Here is a 16,253-nt window from a genome sequence, read left to right as displayed (position 1 = left end):
AACTTAAATTCTGCATTGTGATCACAAGAAGAGACTGTTTTAATTCGGATTATAAAAATCCGATTACAGGAATATTGGCTTTGTACAATCTGCTTTTTTTTTATCTCGCAAGTACTGGTCTGTGGTTGAAAATATGTGGTTCAATGCAGGAGTTGAATTATGTGATGTCAACCACAATGCCCCCATATGATTCTATACTGATACGGCCATGTTTGAAATGTATGACAACATAATACAATTTAGCTTCTTATATTTAAGTTATAGCTTTGGATCAAATTAATTAGCATTTGTTTTGTTACAATAATTCTTGAAGAGCAAAAAAAAAAAAGCTTTTCGGAATCAGCGCTCTCCATATTGACTAATCCCAGTTTATTTTAATGACCATCGTGTAACATCGCGTAAAACACCACTCACACTTGTTTTGTTGAAGCGATTTGCGCAATTGATAATTTACTATTGACTTGTCGTATTTAAGATTCCTGCAGTCAATTATGATTTTCGCAAGACATTTCGAGCTGTCTGGCCATATTATATACAATCCATGTAGAAGATCCCCAGTAGTAATCAGGTTAAATCATAAATTACATGATGAAACATGCTTGATTCGTGAATAAACACTCACGTATATTAAGCAATAAATTCTTGTTACAGGCTTTAGTAATTTCTTACAAATTATTAACGCCTCCAACCCCTCTTTCAATTTTCATGCGCACATGCAGGTACAAATTAGCAGAGATTTCTAAATTCTGTATCTATTACGGAATTAGTACATTATTTGTACCACATTAAAAAGCGTGTTGCTAGGCTTTTCAATAAATTAAAAGGAAAAGTACGATTTCTAAAAAAAACAAACGGCTTCATTGTTTTAGAATAAAACCGGTTGTTATAGGAGAATTTCACCAGGCGCATTTTACGTTTTTGTGACAGCAACTACCTCATGAAACGTGGTTACATCAAAAGATTTATTTGTATCATATACTCCTTTTTCTTAAAAAAAATTATCCAGTTTGGATTTTTTTTTTTAAAAATAATAATTTATGTATATACAACTTCAATCAAAAATATCCTTCGCTTGAACTACTGTTATTTTGTTACATCGGGTCATGTTTTCAAAGATAAAAATAACTTTACGGAGATCCTTGCATTAAACGAGGAACTCGTGCAGGCCATTCAATTGATGATGAACACAAATTCAAAATTTGGGTTCTTTAAAAACCTTAATCGTATGATGAGATAAAGCTGTTAAAGTTTTCACATCTTTAAATAGTTGACTACACTAACCAGATAATATTGTATATCCAACTCCTTTTCATCTTAAAAAACACTCTGTATAGCCGGATAAAGTAAAAGGCTCTGCTGCCAGTGAAATGAATCTGTGTGTAACGTTCTATTTGTGTTCCCCAAATATATATTACCCTATTTTAGAATAAGAAAAAAAAAAAGATTCAAAATTGTACATATTATTTATTTTTAGTCAATGAATAGTCTGCTTGTAAAACAGGTCAGGAATTAATTACCGTGGGGCTGTTGTTATATGAAGGCAATATGTTATACCACCTGTTCTAAAAAGAATCTTTATACTTAAACTTCAGATGTTTATAACCCGGGAAAAACTTCTGACGATCATATAAAAGGTTTGGTAACGTTAAAAAATGGTAATAAATAAAGCTCTTGGCAAAATCTTCATGATACTACCGGGAATTGCGTAATAAAAAAAAACATGCCGCCTATTTTTATTGGTGAATGTTAATCGGCTTGAGAATAAGTTTTGCTGATTAGCATTGCAATCTGCAAGGTAAAAAAAAGCTATAAATATAACGTTTGAGTTTATATGTCAGATCACCAGTAGCGTGTCGCTTTTTGTGACAAAAAAAATCTTCTGTTGTGATTGCGCAAATAAGACACAAAAATATATCCAACGGCGGTAAGGTTACACGGCATCAACTAAATACAAAGAAAGAGAAGATATTTATCATTTGTCCATTAGGAGAGGTTAAGTAATTGCATGCGTTTCAATGGCTTCCGACTATTTAATTTAGGACATACATGGTTTTGTTACTCCCTTCTTGACAAAAGTAGTAAAATGATGATAAGTTTAAATGACAGTAGTGTGTAGGCGATGAAAATAACTTTCAGCCGAGGGACGGTACTGGATTATAATAATAGACAATTGTAGTGCAATTTTTGGCTAACGTCATTTTCAAAAAATTAGAAGCGGCTATTTACATCCTCAGCTTAACAGTAATAATATTAACATGTACGGAACACTTGTCAGTATACTTTAAAAATGAGGCCAACTTGCATTGTCCTCGTTCTTTTGCCCTAGTATAGACAGATTATCAATATATAGTAAGACCCATTTTGGATAATAAAAAAATAGAGTTGTACAAAGTAAATTGTTTGCGAAAATGGAGAATAAAATAAAGAGATCCCGCTAAAATGAAACGATACCTAATAAAATGTATAAAAGGATGCCATTGCAATTACATTTCCTTTTTTCTCTCCATATATCTTTTTTTCAAACAACTCCCCAATCCACTCATTTCTCTCCTTTTTTTCTTTGCAGTCCTTAGATTAAATGTATATCAAAACTTCTGCTGTTGCAGTTACCTTACTTCAAATCGCTGGATTCGTCCAAGCCGCTACCAGCACTACTAAATCTACCAGCACCGCTTCTTCTACAAAGTTTGTTCTTGCTGATTACTGGAAGAGCTTCAATTCTAAAGTAGATCCTCTCAACATTACTATTGCCAAGATTCCTCAGACAACCTCTCTTGATGGTGCCACTCAATGTAAATGGTACGAGCCTCCTGCCAACTTTGATTTTAAAGAAAGCGAATGGCCCAACCTTTGGGAGACCGCTACCTCTAATGGTATGAATGAAACCGCCGAATTCAAGCGAGTTTACAATGCTATCGATTGGACCAAGGCACCCAACATCAAGGTCCGTAAGATCAGTAGTGATGGTAGTCTTAACATGGCTGGTTATGACCAAAACAACGATCCCGATTGTTGGTGGTCTGCTTCTACCTGTACTAAGCCTAAGCAAGAAGGTATCAACGAGGATATCTATACCTGTCCTGAACCTGAAACTTGGGGTCTTACTTACGATGATGGACCTAACTGTTCTCACAACGCTTTCTATGATTATTTGGAAGCCGAAAAGATCAAGGCCTCTATGTTTTACATTGGTTCCAATGTTGTCAACTGGCCATATGGTGCTCAACGTGGTCAAAAGGCCGGTCATCACATTGCCGATCACACCTGGTCTCATCAATTGATGACTACTCTTACCAATACCGAAGTTTTAGCTGAGCTTTACTATACTCAAAAGGCCATCAAGATGGTTACTGGTGTTACCCCCAGACACTGGCGTCCTGCTTTCGGAGATGTCGATAACCGTGTTCGTTGGATTGCAACTCAACTTGGTTTGACTACTATTCTTTGGGATCTTGATACCGATGATTGGGCTGCTGGTTCTACTGAAACTGTCTCTACTGTCAAGAAGACTTACGAAGATTTCATTGCTATGGGTGCTAACGGAACTTTCAAGAATAGTGGTCAAATTACTTTAACTCATGAAATCGATGATACTACTATGACTCTTGCTATGGAATTCCTCCCTAAGATCAGAAAAGCTTACAAGAACGTTCTTGATGTTGCCACTTGTATGAACATTACTAACCCTTACTACGAAGATAATGTCGTTTTCGCTCCTTTCGGTGCTGCTGCTGTTTCCAACACCAGCTCTACTGCTAGTAACACGACCGCCAGTTCTACCACAATTGATATCACTCTTCCTTCCGCTTCCTCTGCTTCCTCCGCTGCTGTTTCCGCTGCCCCCTCTGCTACTGCCTCTTCTTCTGTCGCTGCCGTTGCTGCTGTCCAAAATGCCGAAAGCTCCGCTGGTATTCAACTCACCTCTAACAGTATGATCGTTGCCGCTTTTATTGTTGCCGCTTACTTAATCTAAGTCATATTCCCACCCCCACTTTTTATGTAAACTACTCAATCCCTCTTTTGTAATAAAAAACCACGTACACGTGCTCTGTAATATTATAGATTATTATTCTTACAAAGCATTTTAATAAAATGTTACAGTCATCCGTTTTATATAATCGATTTAAATTTTATTTGAAATACTGTTCATCTTATTAAACAAATTTAATATAAAAAATGAAGTTACGGTAGCAAAGGGGGTTTTAAAGAGAATAAAATTAATGAATTAATACAGTCGTTCCATTTATAGAGTCTTACTAAAAATACAGGGAAAGGGGTAAAAAACAACTTGATCCAGTTTGAATGTTTTTGATTATTTAGCTTGTCTATGTATTGGGGCATCGGGAAAAAGTAGATTTATTTCCTTATTTGCAGAGTGTTTCCTATAAGTAAAGAACTTGGCTGCCTTATTGAGGTCTCGCTTTTTTAGTCCAGCAGATGAGTTCCCATTGCCTTTAATATTTTTTTTTTTACTCCTTTTTACTATAATATGGGCAGACCAAGATTATACTAGGAGCCGAAATAAGAACAAAATTGAATGTATACTGTGGAAAAACGTAATAAGATAGCGAAGATCAACTTCCCATAGCATCATTACCCGAAGAGCAAAAACGAGAACGCCGGGGAAAGGGTAAAGTAAATCAGAAAGAAGATTTCTTCTTCAAAACTGAAGAAAATCAGTAGAAGCACAGACGGCGTCAAGTACATATCAATAACACTAAAACTTAGCACAAACTTGCTTGGTTTTTTTTTTGTTCCTCTTTCTCTCTCTCTTGGTAAACATCCTCCTTGTTGCCAAAGCTATATTGTCCATTTTTACACATTTTCACCAGAAGTGTTGATGTTACGTTAAAAAAATAAAAAGAATATAGAAGTGTATCCAAAGATGATTATTCTTACCATGTTTTCGCATAACTGGTAGTGATAAGACTGTAAATAGCTGCTGGTCACACTGTAAATAGTTAAGCTCGGTCTGTGTTTAGCTTGGCTAACACTAAATCTATTTGGTGCTGGTACATGTTTAAGCTGTCCGATGAAGGAACGCATGTTTGATTTCAGTCTTAATTATACCCATAGACAATTTAAGAGTGAGTTGAAGAATGTAGAGGTGGGGTACACGTGAGGATATAGCAGCGAGTCAGAGAGGAAATTACAACGCCATTGTAAAGCTTGTTGTTGAAAAAATCGAGAATACGGATGCCACATAATGATCGTGACTGATATGGTAATGGAAAGTCTATTTTTTGGGGGGGGGGTATTTCAATCACTAGAGGAGTCAATACTTCGTAAGGAAACTTTAATTGTGATAAAGTCTCTTAATCATACTTCCAGTATTTTAGGTAGACACCGTACTACTGTCGCATGTTAAAATATTTTTTTTATAGTTTATATTTCGATTTTGGAAAGCAGTAACTGTTTACACCTTACCACCATGTCAAATGATAAATCCAGCGAGCCAGTGCTAAGGATAGGAGACGAGCTATTTTTCTATGACCAAAATAATTATATTTTAGTGGCAGAAAATCCTTTAGAAACACGAGCATGTGTAAGACCAACTCTAAATAGATGTCTTTCTTCGGATCATGCCATGGGAACAAGCATTTTCAGATTAGAGCCACAGCAATCTCATTCAGCACAACGAGAATTAGAGCTCTTTTTAGGTGATGACCGAGACCTTGAAAAAGTATCGCTTGAGGCTTCTAAAGAAGAGTTACTCGAATTGCAACAACTTCAGTATAAGGCAGCCAAAGAAATTACTCAAAATGAGACGGAAAGATATCGGCTATTAGGAAAGCCTGTATTATACGGTCAAGTAATTCAGCTGTTCAATCAACACTTTAAAAAGTATTTGACCGTCACCGGAAAGACAAGAGTTACAGAGACATTGAATCACCATCTTTTGCAAGTAAATCTTTCTACAGAATCGATCGGTTATTTCCGAATTATGCCAAGATATCGGATTCGCTTTGTCGGTGATGCCATTAGAGTTGGTGAAACAATCGCTTTGCAATGTGTTAGGCCTGAAGGATATCTAAATGTTGACTCCAACCTCACAAGTAATAATCGTCTTCATGGTGACTATTATGAAGTTTATTCGCATACTCGTATATCGTCCTGGACAATGAAACTCCATTACTCTTCCATCTCAGAGCAAGACACAAAAAATATCAAATATGCAAATTCTGGACAATATGTTCGATTTTACCACAAAGAGATGGAGTCATATCTTCAAGCGCCGGTTGATAATCAAGGGTACAGTATATATTGAGCTAAATAGTATATTTTATCTAACTCTCCTTTTCAGGAGCGAAGTTGTATTAAAAAAGCACATCATCAATCCCTTAGACCCCAAAGAAACTGATTCCCCACTCGCATTTTGGGAGGTAACATTTACACAAAAGTTTATGTAATATAGACTCACATCGTATTAGATCGAAAATGTTGATCTATCGAGAGGCTCAAAAGTAAGATGGAAAAAAACAATTCGGATTCGTCACGTAGCATCTCGCACATACTTATCGATCGACCCAAGTCACGTTCGAATGGACGTTGGAACTGGAAAGCCATTATATACTCTCAAACTCCTAAAGAATCCATTGTGTGCTAGTGACTCTAGTCAAGACATAACCTTGTTCCAATTAGTCCCTATATCTGCACCATCGATATCTGGTATCCCATATGGCTCCTTTTTAAGAATCCAGCATTTATTGACAGGCTGTTGGATGCATTCTGAAAATGGCGAAGAGAGGAACGAACGCATACATGTTATTCCACCCCAAACTACCTTTGGGTATAGTTCATCTCCTTTGAGTACACCACAACTTTCTTTCAAAGAAAATATCCCTCAAGTACCACTCTCGCAACAAGGTGACCGTAATCATTCGCGATTTAATTCATTCTCTACCTTAGTTGAGGATCAATCCGACGAAGTTAAAGTAGATGATGAGAAAAGTGTAAAATATCGTATTACTGCTTCTCAAGAGTTATATTACCACGACTGTTTTTCGATTACAAATGTAGAACAGGAATTAAGCGATACGTTTAATGTTGTTAGTGAAATGCTACCGTATCTTCAATGGTATCTTTATCAAGATAGAAAAGTTCAAGACGATGATGCGTATCCGATTCAAGCCCAAGAACATGAGTCTATTATAAAAATTTTGGTAACAACAGTTGCTTCATTATGAGAATAATTGATTCTAACACCTTAACAGAGAGCGTTGATCATTTTTTGTACTAAAAGCAAAGAAAAAAATGTCGAAAAGCGTAAAGGGTTACCAAATGAGTGTATGTCAATATGACTGATAATATTTTCATTTTACTAATTAATATATATTAGATCATCAGATTTTATTAAGAGAGATTGGGATTATCAATGCTGTTGTGCAAATGATTGTAGCTCCTTTTGATCTGTCTAAAAGAAATCATATCAAAAAGCAACTTTCAAAAAATTACAAAAATCAGAAAGTAAAACAATCAGTTGAAGAAAGACCGGTTGAAATTATGCACGAGAAACTTCGTTCCATCATCATGTTGTGTTATCATTTATTGCGTGTATTTCTGGTGGAAAGATCACATTTCGAAGTACCAAATTCTATCGCACAAGAGAATCAGCAATATATACTGACAGTTTCAGGAGAATCGGGAATGGCATTGTTTATACGACATGTACAGTTTGATGTAGGTGCCACAGATGTCCTTATTAAACTACTGAAGCACAACGAACAAAATGTGTCTTTGACAAAATCTTTGATTGAAATAACGAAAATTGAAACACAAATAATTGTCAATACAATTCGGTCTCAAATCAGAGTAGATCAAGATCGACAAAGAATAAGCGCTTTCCGACTACTTTGTGCTTTATGCCGTGATGAGTCGACATCATCTCAAATTTCAGAAGCTTTATTCAATCCGAAAAGCTCTGATTGCTTGATACAAACAAGAATTTCTAGAGGGAAACAGGTCGAGATTAAATTTAGAAATGATGACAGATGGCATAATATCACGACGGTGGTTGAAATACCTTCATGTTCGCTTTACATAAACTACGTTTTAAAGTTGATTTACACGCTATCCAATGGTACTTCGAAAATTAAGACCATTAGCCAATCTATTGATAGTCAAGTATGCTTTTATTCGATCAAAAATACTAAAATTCCAAGCCCTATCCGTTCTAGATTCTGTGATATATTGAGAGGTAATCAAATCTTCAAAAGGTGACAAGAAATTTTACATTAACATCCACAATCTAGTTGCTTATTTGGACATCCCAGAGCATAAAACTATAGCGCTAAACAATTTCACAATTGAATCAGGGGTTTTATGCAAACCAGAAACTGAATATCCTCGGGGGTCACCTAAAATATATTCTGAGTTTTTTAAGAAAGTCTTATTATGGACACTTCAATTCTTAGAGTCTGTGCCCAATGAGGTAAGGGTTATTTATATATGATATGCTAATCATATCTAATTTTCGGCCATTTGATAGCTTACAGAAAACATGGAGCAAGTTCAATTTTTAAATTCAATTCTGAAGCTAGTCCATAGTCAATTAAAAGTAGGAGTATTCGTAGAGCCAAAAAAAATGATTTCACTTTTTAGATTTCTGGTTAATATTTTAGATGGAAGAACAGATGCAAAGTAAGCAAAATTCAACAATTTGTTAGACGATTATCTGCTTATTATACTTCTACCTACAGAAATGAGGAACATTTAAACTTTATTCTTAATGAGAATAATTCCCGAGAATGGCATGAGAGATATGAGCTGACAGAAGAAAATCATAGAGTTATGAATACAAAGGTACAGATCCTAAGTATGTTGGACATGATGTTCGACCTGAGACTTCATTTACGTATTGGTTACTTGGCTTGTATGTGGCACAGGTAAGTAAAAAAAGAAAAGAAAAGAAAATATCCTGACGTGGCGCATCAAATGTTACGAATAGAGAAGTTGATAAGGACGAAAAAAAGCTTGATCTTGGTCAATTGTTAGCAGTGTTCCAAGAGACTGAACTTTGTCACCGTGAAAAATTTTTGATGCCCATTTTTAAAGACATTTTAAAATATGATTATGCCCCTTTGAAACAAATTGCGGTCGTAGTAATGCATCGTTTGTTTGACGATAGCCAAGGTAATTGTATATATCAGTGACGTGTTTATAATCGGAAATTAATGTGTACCTCACTAGAAATATTAAATAAGGTGAACAGTGTCATCATAATCAATAGTGAGCACACAGACCACAGCCTTGTATATCATAGTATTATCGATCATTTAGAACTACTAAAAACTTATGTACGCGTGGATTACGAGGAGGAAGAAGGTCACACTCAGTATTTGGAAAAGATAAGAGATGCGATTAGGGATTTAAAGCCATTGCTTTCTGGGAAACAATCCACATGTCGTATGGCTTTTGACACAGATACAGAGGATGAATCAAAAGATAGCAAAAAGGAAGAAGGGGAAGCAAATAGAATCAGATGCAAACTTGAAGAAGGGGAAGCAAATAGAATCAGATGCAAACTTGAAGACGAGACAATTTTTTGCAGAATTTTTAAAAGTCTGGACACATACAGCCTGATGGCTAATTTATTGAGATCTCTTCTGATTATACCAGCTAAACATTATCGTGAATATATTGACACGCTAGAGGTTTGCTTCGAGCTCTTGTGTATTGTTACTGAGAAAGATAAAGAATTTCAGGTATATATGCTTTTGTTTATATAAATAATGTACTCACAACATCAATAGAGTCTATTTGTGCTTGAAAACATTGACCTCTTGATTGATATCACTTTGCTGTCTTCAAAACTTGCTGCTTTGTTTTCGAACCTTTTTTCAAATAACCTTTATATTAGCATGAATATAAAAGAGCGCCATATTATACGAATTATAAGCACATCTGAAGGCTACCAAGGCGAGTATTTACTCGCACTACAACATCTTTTGAAACCTCAAGGCAAGTTGATTAAAAAGAATCAAGACATTGTCATGAGATATATTATGGAGAACAGAGATGAATATATCCCCTTTAATAATAAGCGGACAATGGATAACTTACGTGGGATGGATGAAGATACAACAAGCTATTTTGTCAATTTGATTAACATTCTGGCTATATGTGGACAGGGCGAAAACACTTTTGGACAATCTGTAAGCCATCAAATAACTTATACAGGGGATTATGATTAATGTTTTCTTTAGTTTGCAAGAACCATTTTTTCTATCGGGGATATCTACGAAATTGTACAAGACCAAAATATATCGCTTTCTCTGAAAGCGGCTGTGCTTAAATTTATGGCCTCGATTTACATTGAAGATATTGAGTTACCTTTGGATATTCCTATCAATGATAGCCAAAATGTATTAGAGCTTATGATTGTTTCAGAAACCGCCATGACACAATGTCTGTACGAACAAGAATATTTGCTACCAGAGTTCTTCCACCAATATGTATATTGCGGTATTTCTGCGTTTTTGCGTTCCGTATTTGAATATCATATTTCAATCGAAACTGTTGACAGCGATAAGGTGGAGTTCTATTCAAGATTAGTGGACTTGACATTGCAGTTATTGCCGATGACATATGATGATGAAAACGCACTTCAAAGCTTATTAATATGCTTGGATAGTATGATTAATGTGGCTGGATTTAGAGGAAGTATGAATCCACAGTCATTATACGATTTGCTGAAGGAGGCATCTTTGACGTTGAATAATTTGTACGCTAAAAGCTATCACCGAGAATACCAATCTGGAAGCAAGATGAGCGAAATAGTACCCCTCAAAGAATCAACGAATGTATCCTTTCAGTCGTATTTCAGCTGTATACAAGTTAGCAAAGAACTTGAAGTATATCGTCAAGTTGAGTTCGAGAAATTATGTAAGTGCCAAAATAAAGCCTCAACGCATCTATTGATACTTTAGCAATAGGTTCACATTTCAGTTTAAATCGTGAAGGAGGAAGTGATAGCATTCAATCATTGATTTCATACTTGAGCACTATGACAACAACAAAAGTTGATGCAAGGACCGAGAAGTATCAAGTTGCTTCTATTAAGCTGTTAGAGGAGGTTTCTATGCAGTATATACGTAAAAGGATGAATATTGATCCATATACAGAATCTGATCGATATGATGAATTGGAATTGAAGAAAACTGAATCGCAAAACACGCTTAATGATTTGGGATGTACATTAGTAGCCCAAAACCTACTCTCATCGCCGACTAGGCAGATTTTTGATGCTGCATTAAAGTTACTCATATCTTTATTAGAAGGAGGAAATAAGAATGTCCAGGTAATTATTTTTATTGTTCATGTAAGACGTTTTACTAACTGTTTCTTGGTAGGACAAACTTGAGGAATACTTTTACAGTATCAGAGAAGAAAGGTTTTTTTATTCGTTCCACCAGCGTTTACAAGAAGGCATTGCTTCCTCCAAAGATTCTCAAATGTACTTGACCAGAAGATTATATAAAATTAACCGACAACAGTACATGTTGGACAATATTAATGTATCGCCCGAGTCGACTATAAAAAGAAAGGCGCAACAACACAGACGTAGTAAATCAATCATGGTTAGTGCAGGGGATAAATCATCGGAAATATCCAATAAGCGCAACAGTCATCAGGTGTATATGATGGCAAGAAACAGACCCAATTCAACTCACGTAACATCAAAGCCTACAGAGATTACTAAAGAATCAACTAAACTTTATCGAGAAATTTCTCAGCTGATGTTGTCCAATAGCGAATCTACTTTTGAGTTTGGTACCACGACAAAGGATTTTAAAGTGATGGAAGACACAATGAGAACATTGCAACTGATGGTCGAAGGGCATAATCTAAATTTACAAGCTTACTTGGCCAAGCAACCTGACAATATTAAAAGCTTTAACATAGTTTTGGATGTAGTGGATTATTTCCATGCTATTGCGCCATTATGCAATGCTGATAACATTGAGTTGATCATCCAAGTTCTCGATACAATCACCGAATTAGCGCAGGTAAAAAGAGAAAATCGCGCAGCGCATGCATATTTTATGAAGCTAAATTTATTAATAGGGTTGTTTGGAGAACCAAGTTACTATATTTAACAACAAGGTGATCAACCCAGTCAATATCATACTAAGAGAATCTTACGTAGGATGTAGCCATAAACAAGTTACCGAGCTAAAGGTAAAACATAAATTGCACAAATTATCATTTGTTTCCCGATGTCATTAAAACTCCCTCTATTCAGTCTAAGGTGGTGATTTGTTTACTCAGCTTATTGGAAGGAGGGATTGAAAACAGCGAAACTATTTTTAGAGAAATGATAAATTCTCTCGATTTGGCAACTGTCAAAAATAATATGGAGATCATTTACAAGGAAAATGTCGACAGTCTCAAATCAAAAAATGTTTTTTCAAAATTAGAATGTGGATTTTTGTATTGTATATTAATTATGACATTGACACCAGCATTGGACCAAGCACAAGTAATTATTACGTAGTCTCATTTTTTTTTCTTTTTTTTTTGTACTGATCCCTGTTATATTTCGTAGCGTACCATGTTCCTAGAAAACAACGATGCCTTTAAATATTTTCAAAGTCATACCGGACAAATAGAAATCGTCATGAATTACGGTGAAAAGCAACTAACACGTGTATTATTCCCAATTCCTGAAATTTGTCAATATCTCAGAGATGAAACTAAAGAAAGATTTTTATGGAATGTTAAACGGTTTGTATGAAAGCATATAACTCAATTTGTTATAACTTATAGCTCTACCTTACAGTGATTCACCGTCTGCAAAAATTGAAGACTTTGTACAACAATCAGAAATGATCATTTATGAGTATGAAGCGTTGATATATTAGTGATATCGCTGTTAACTGAAACCTTAAATGTTTACCATAGGATTGAAAACCAGGCACATGTAGCACACAGCGGATATTTGTCTTTCTTAACAGATTATAGCTCATTTTGGTGGGAATCCGCATATGGTATTTCTATTGTTCTCAATATCATGCTAATGGTCTACCCCAATTTGTTAATCCCTGATGATGACCCAATCAAGCTGGTGATTACAGTAGCAAGATATTTTTTCAGTATGATTCATCTTATACTATGGCTATTGCTGACATCAGAATTTTACTTTATTCAGTTGCCAGTTTTAATTAACCGTAGGCTACAAGAAGCAGCTGTTACAGATGAAAGATCTATTTTATCCTTCGTCAAACAAAATTTTAAATCATATACATTTCTATGGGCAACAGTGACCGAGTCAAGATTTTTATACCACTTGCTGATGGTTGCATTTTCTTTAACCGGGTTCATTTACAATCCCGGATTTTATTCAGCTCATTTACTAGACTTTGTATTTCGTGATAGTATCCTACAGGGGGTTATTTCAAGTATTACATTGAATGTGCATTCTATTTCTCGAACAGTACGTTGTATCAGCTTCATATTATCATACGGATAGGCTAATTTTGTCTGTGTAAAATATAATTAGGCTATTTTAGGTATCATTGTCATATACATACATAGTATTGTTGCCTTCATGTACTTTCGTAAAGAATTCGATGATTCCAAAGGGTTATTTTGTGGATCTTTGATGGAGTGTTTTATCACGGTTCTGTCACATGGGTATGTTATATTAATCATGTGTAATTTTTCACTTGTGTCTAATTAAATTTATTTAGTGTGCGATCAGGAGGCGGAATTGGTGACATACTTGAACCAGATGAGCTTCATAAGCCAAGTGGGTGGCGAACGGCCTTTGAAATGTCATTTTATTTGGTTGTGGTTGTATTTTTGTTGAATGCCATTTTTGGTATCATATTTGATACATTCGGGCATCTACGTGATGGTAATATTATACAGTACATGATTATGGTATTTTGACTAAGCATCATACTTCTTTCTTTCCAGAGAGATCATCTATTCATGAAGATATGAAAAACTGTAAGTATCCTACAATCACAATGTAAACTTGTATTGACACGATAAAAAATGTAAGCGTGTTTCATTTGTAGTATTTCAGCAGTGGAGTTCCAACGTCATGCGAAAAAAGGATTTGAAGATCATGTTAAAAATGATCATAACATCTGGTGTGTTTTATTGGCTGAAAGAAGGATTAACACATTTTTTTACTAATTATAACTTTAGGCAATATTTATTTTTTCTCGTTCATTTGAGAAATAAGGATCCTACAGAATACACAGGGCCTGAATCATATGTTGCAGGATGTTTGAAAGACGTTGATTATAGCTTTTTCCCTATCAATAGGGCACTTGGATTAGACAAAGAAGAAAATGATTCAGAGAGACTTGACAAACTCGAGGAATTAAACCAGAGTTTATTAGAAAAGCTTACAAAGTTACAAGAGAATATAGATAAGCTGAATGATCAACAATCTCGATCAAGGCAAAATAGTTTAATGCTCTCCCCAATGTAAATTTTTATTTAAAAATAGATTTTTATTTAAAATAAACTTCTGTAGTACAATTTGCAAAGTCCAATATAAACAACCCCACAGTCTATTTATTATTTACCGGGTAAAGAAAAAAAAAGTTTTCCGACGATGATGATAACTGGAAATCTAGACCTAAATGACAAACAAACCTGCGGATAAATTATATTTGTAACCCATTTTTGTAATGAGATAAACGTCTGATTTCTTCATCAGCTCTGCTTTACGTATTTGCTCAAGTTTCTCTAGATCTCTTACTTTATCCCAATAAGTTTTGATAGACTGTGGTGACGAAAATGCTGATGTCTTTAACCATGAATTTTCACGTTCACCATACCCAACCCGTTTTATCAGATATTCACGTTCTCTATTCGGATCTTGTCTGTTGTCTCAAATTTCTTGGACTTCGTACAATGCATCTTTAATGTTTGTTTCGTCGATGGATACTACCTTGAGCTCTGATGGAACATAGTCTCTGTATAGTAGCTCGTTCATTTCATCCTTAAGTAGTGATTTTGCAATTACATTTGTACGATTTATCACCAACTGCTTTTAATATTTTTTGCAGTTGTTCGCTACAAACTAATATGTACGCAAAACAAGCATCTGAAGGTGACTCTGTAACCAAACTTGTGATGCCAAATACCTAAAAGCTCGAACATCGAGAAAGCGTAAGGCTTACAGTCGAACTGAGCCCAAAATAATTTACCTGATAAAAGAAAAGGATAGAGGTACATAGTACTGTAAAAATACGTAATTCACGAACACAACTTCGTACTAACATTGTGCATAAGTCTTTTTTGCGCAAAACTTGGCTAGCTATCAAAAAAGATACGAGGACTATATCACCAAGCTAAAGGCAGATGACGTTGAAATCATCGGATATGCCAGAAAAAGTCTCGGTGAAATGTCAAATGATGACCAAGAGGTCAATCTTCAGAATATGATCAACTGCTTGAAAAAAGGTCACTTGCTGAATTAGTCTATGTTTCTCCACGATGTTTGGCTGGTAGCCCCATTGCCTCCAGAGATATGCCTGATGCTGTCAAGGAACTTGAGAGAATGGTGTTGGACTATTGTGCTGGGAGCACCCAAAGTAAGTTCTGGAGATATGGGAATGATACACAACACAATGACTAATCCTCGATTGGTTTAGCTTTATTGTCAAAATTATCAGTGAACATCAAAAAAGTATGTCTTGTGATTGTCGAATACGCCGGGATTTCCACAAATCCTGGTGATATCAGAACCTTTGTCATGTAAGTTTTATAGCATCGCGATTTTTGATTATTAGGTCTGTATTAACATTTAATGGTAATTATAGTTGTTTAGAATACATTGTGGTCTATCGGTTTCGCGAAACAGGAAAATACGAAGTATATAGTCGTAGTAAAATACTCAATAACGACAGTTACTTCTTATCAGATGACTCGATCGAAGAGACACAAAATTCAAGCGCAACCAATTTCCCTGTCGAATCGTTGAATGCTGTTAAACCATCAGGAATGCCACTAAATACGTTGGTTCTTAAATGATTTTGAAACCTTTTGTGTGCCGCAAAGCCCTTCCCCATCGCTCCAAATGATACTTACGTTTAAATAGTCATGAAAATAAAATTTATGGTTTAAGGAATAAAATGTACAAGAAACAAAGCTGGCAAAACATGTATAATATGTAAACAGGGAATAAGTAATAATGGGTTAAAACAAAACAAAACAAATGAATACAAGAAAAACGGACAAAAGTGTGCTGTGCTGTTGTGGTTGTTGCTGCTGCGATGATTCACCATGCT

The 16,253-nt window shown here is 35.3% G+C and overlaps 3 protein-coding genes across 3 annotated transcripts; 2 read left to right on the top strand and 1 right to left on the bottom strand.

Annotated features, from left to right (window-relative positions):
- Positions 1–2,501: 2,501 nt before the first annotated feature.
- EV154DRAFT_465953 (chitin deacetylase 1) lies at positions 2,502–4,187 on the top strand. The gene has a single exon (XM_051597713.1). It carries the CDS (start codon positions 2,579–2,581, stop codon positions 3,971–3,973), a length of 1,395 nt encoding a protein of 464 aa, XP_051456660.1. The 5' UTR covers positions 2,502–2,578; the 3' UTR covers positions 3,974–4,187.
- A 280-nt stretch (positions 4,188–4,467) lies between these two features.
- Positions 4,468–5,207, bottom strand: EV154DRAFT_255043 (uncharacterized protein). The gene is made up of 2 exons (XM_051594625.1): positions 4,900–5,207; positions 4,468–4,800 (listed from the first exon to the last, which is right to left on the bottom strand). Exons 1-2 carry the CDS (start codon positions 5,044–5,046, stop codon positions 4,594–4,596), a joined length of 354 nt encoding a protein of 117 aa, XP_051456659.1. The 5' UTR covers positions 5,047–5,207; the 3' UTR covers positions 4,468–4,593.
- Positions 5,208–5,431: 224 nt separating this feature from the next.
- EV154DRAFT_482385 (uncharacterized protein) lies at positions 5,432–14,446 on the top strand (the record flags this gene model as incomplete). Its single annotated transcript, XM_051598495.1, is given in 24 exon segments — positions 5,432–6,252; positions 6,305–6,383; positions 6,432–7,163; positions 7,215–7,287; positions 7,340–8,197; positions 8,217–8,431; positions 8,489–8,640; positions 8,700–8,885; positions 8,948–9,132; positions 9,190–9,704; positions 9,753–10,154; positions 10,206–10,884; positions 10,935–11,299; positions 11,352–12,008; positions 12,067–12,180; positions 12,245–12,481; positions 12,548–12,726; positions 12,782–12,841; positions 12,904–13,435; positions 13,502–13,635; positions 13,692–13,884; positions 13,923–13,953; positions 14,036–14,099; positions 14,158–14,446. The coding sequence occupies 24 exon segments, from the start codon at positions 5,432–5,434 to the stop codon at positions 14,444–14,446; spliced, it is 7,752 nt and encodes a 2,583-aa protein (XP_051456658.1).
- Between the last annotated feature and the right edge of the window lie 1,807 nt (positions 14,447–16,253).

Source organism: Mucor mucedo, assembly GCF_025094135.1.
Source record: "Mucor mucedo strain NRRL 3635 chromosome Unknown EV154scaffold_58, whole genome shotgun sequence".
NCBI lineage: Eukaryota > Fungi > Mucoromycota > Mucoromycetes > Mucorales > Mucoraceae > Mucor > Mucor mucedo.
The sequence above is the reverse complement of the archived record's forward strand: the minus strand, read 5'-3'. Positions and strand labels throughout refer to the sequence as shown.

Excerpts from the sequence above, each read along its gene's own strand:
- EV154DRAFT_465953 (XM_051597713.1), top strand. The coding sequence starts at position 2,579 with ATGTATATCAAAACTTCTGCTGTTGCAGTTACCTTACTTCAAATCGCT.
- EV154DRAFT_255043 (XM_051594625.1), bottom strand. The coding sequence starts at position 5,046 with ATGCGTTCCTTCATCGGACAGCTTAAACATGTACCAGCACCAAATAGA. Across the intron at positions 4,801-4,899 it reads ACCAGTTATGCGAAAACATG|CTTTGGCAACAAGGAGGATG; the intron begins GTAAGAATAATC and ends TGGACAATATAG.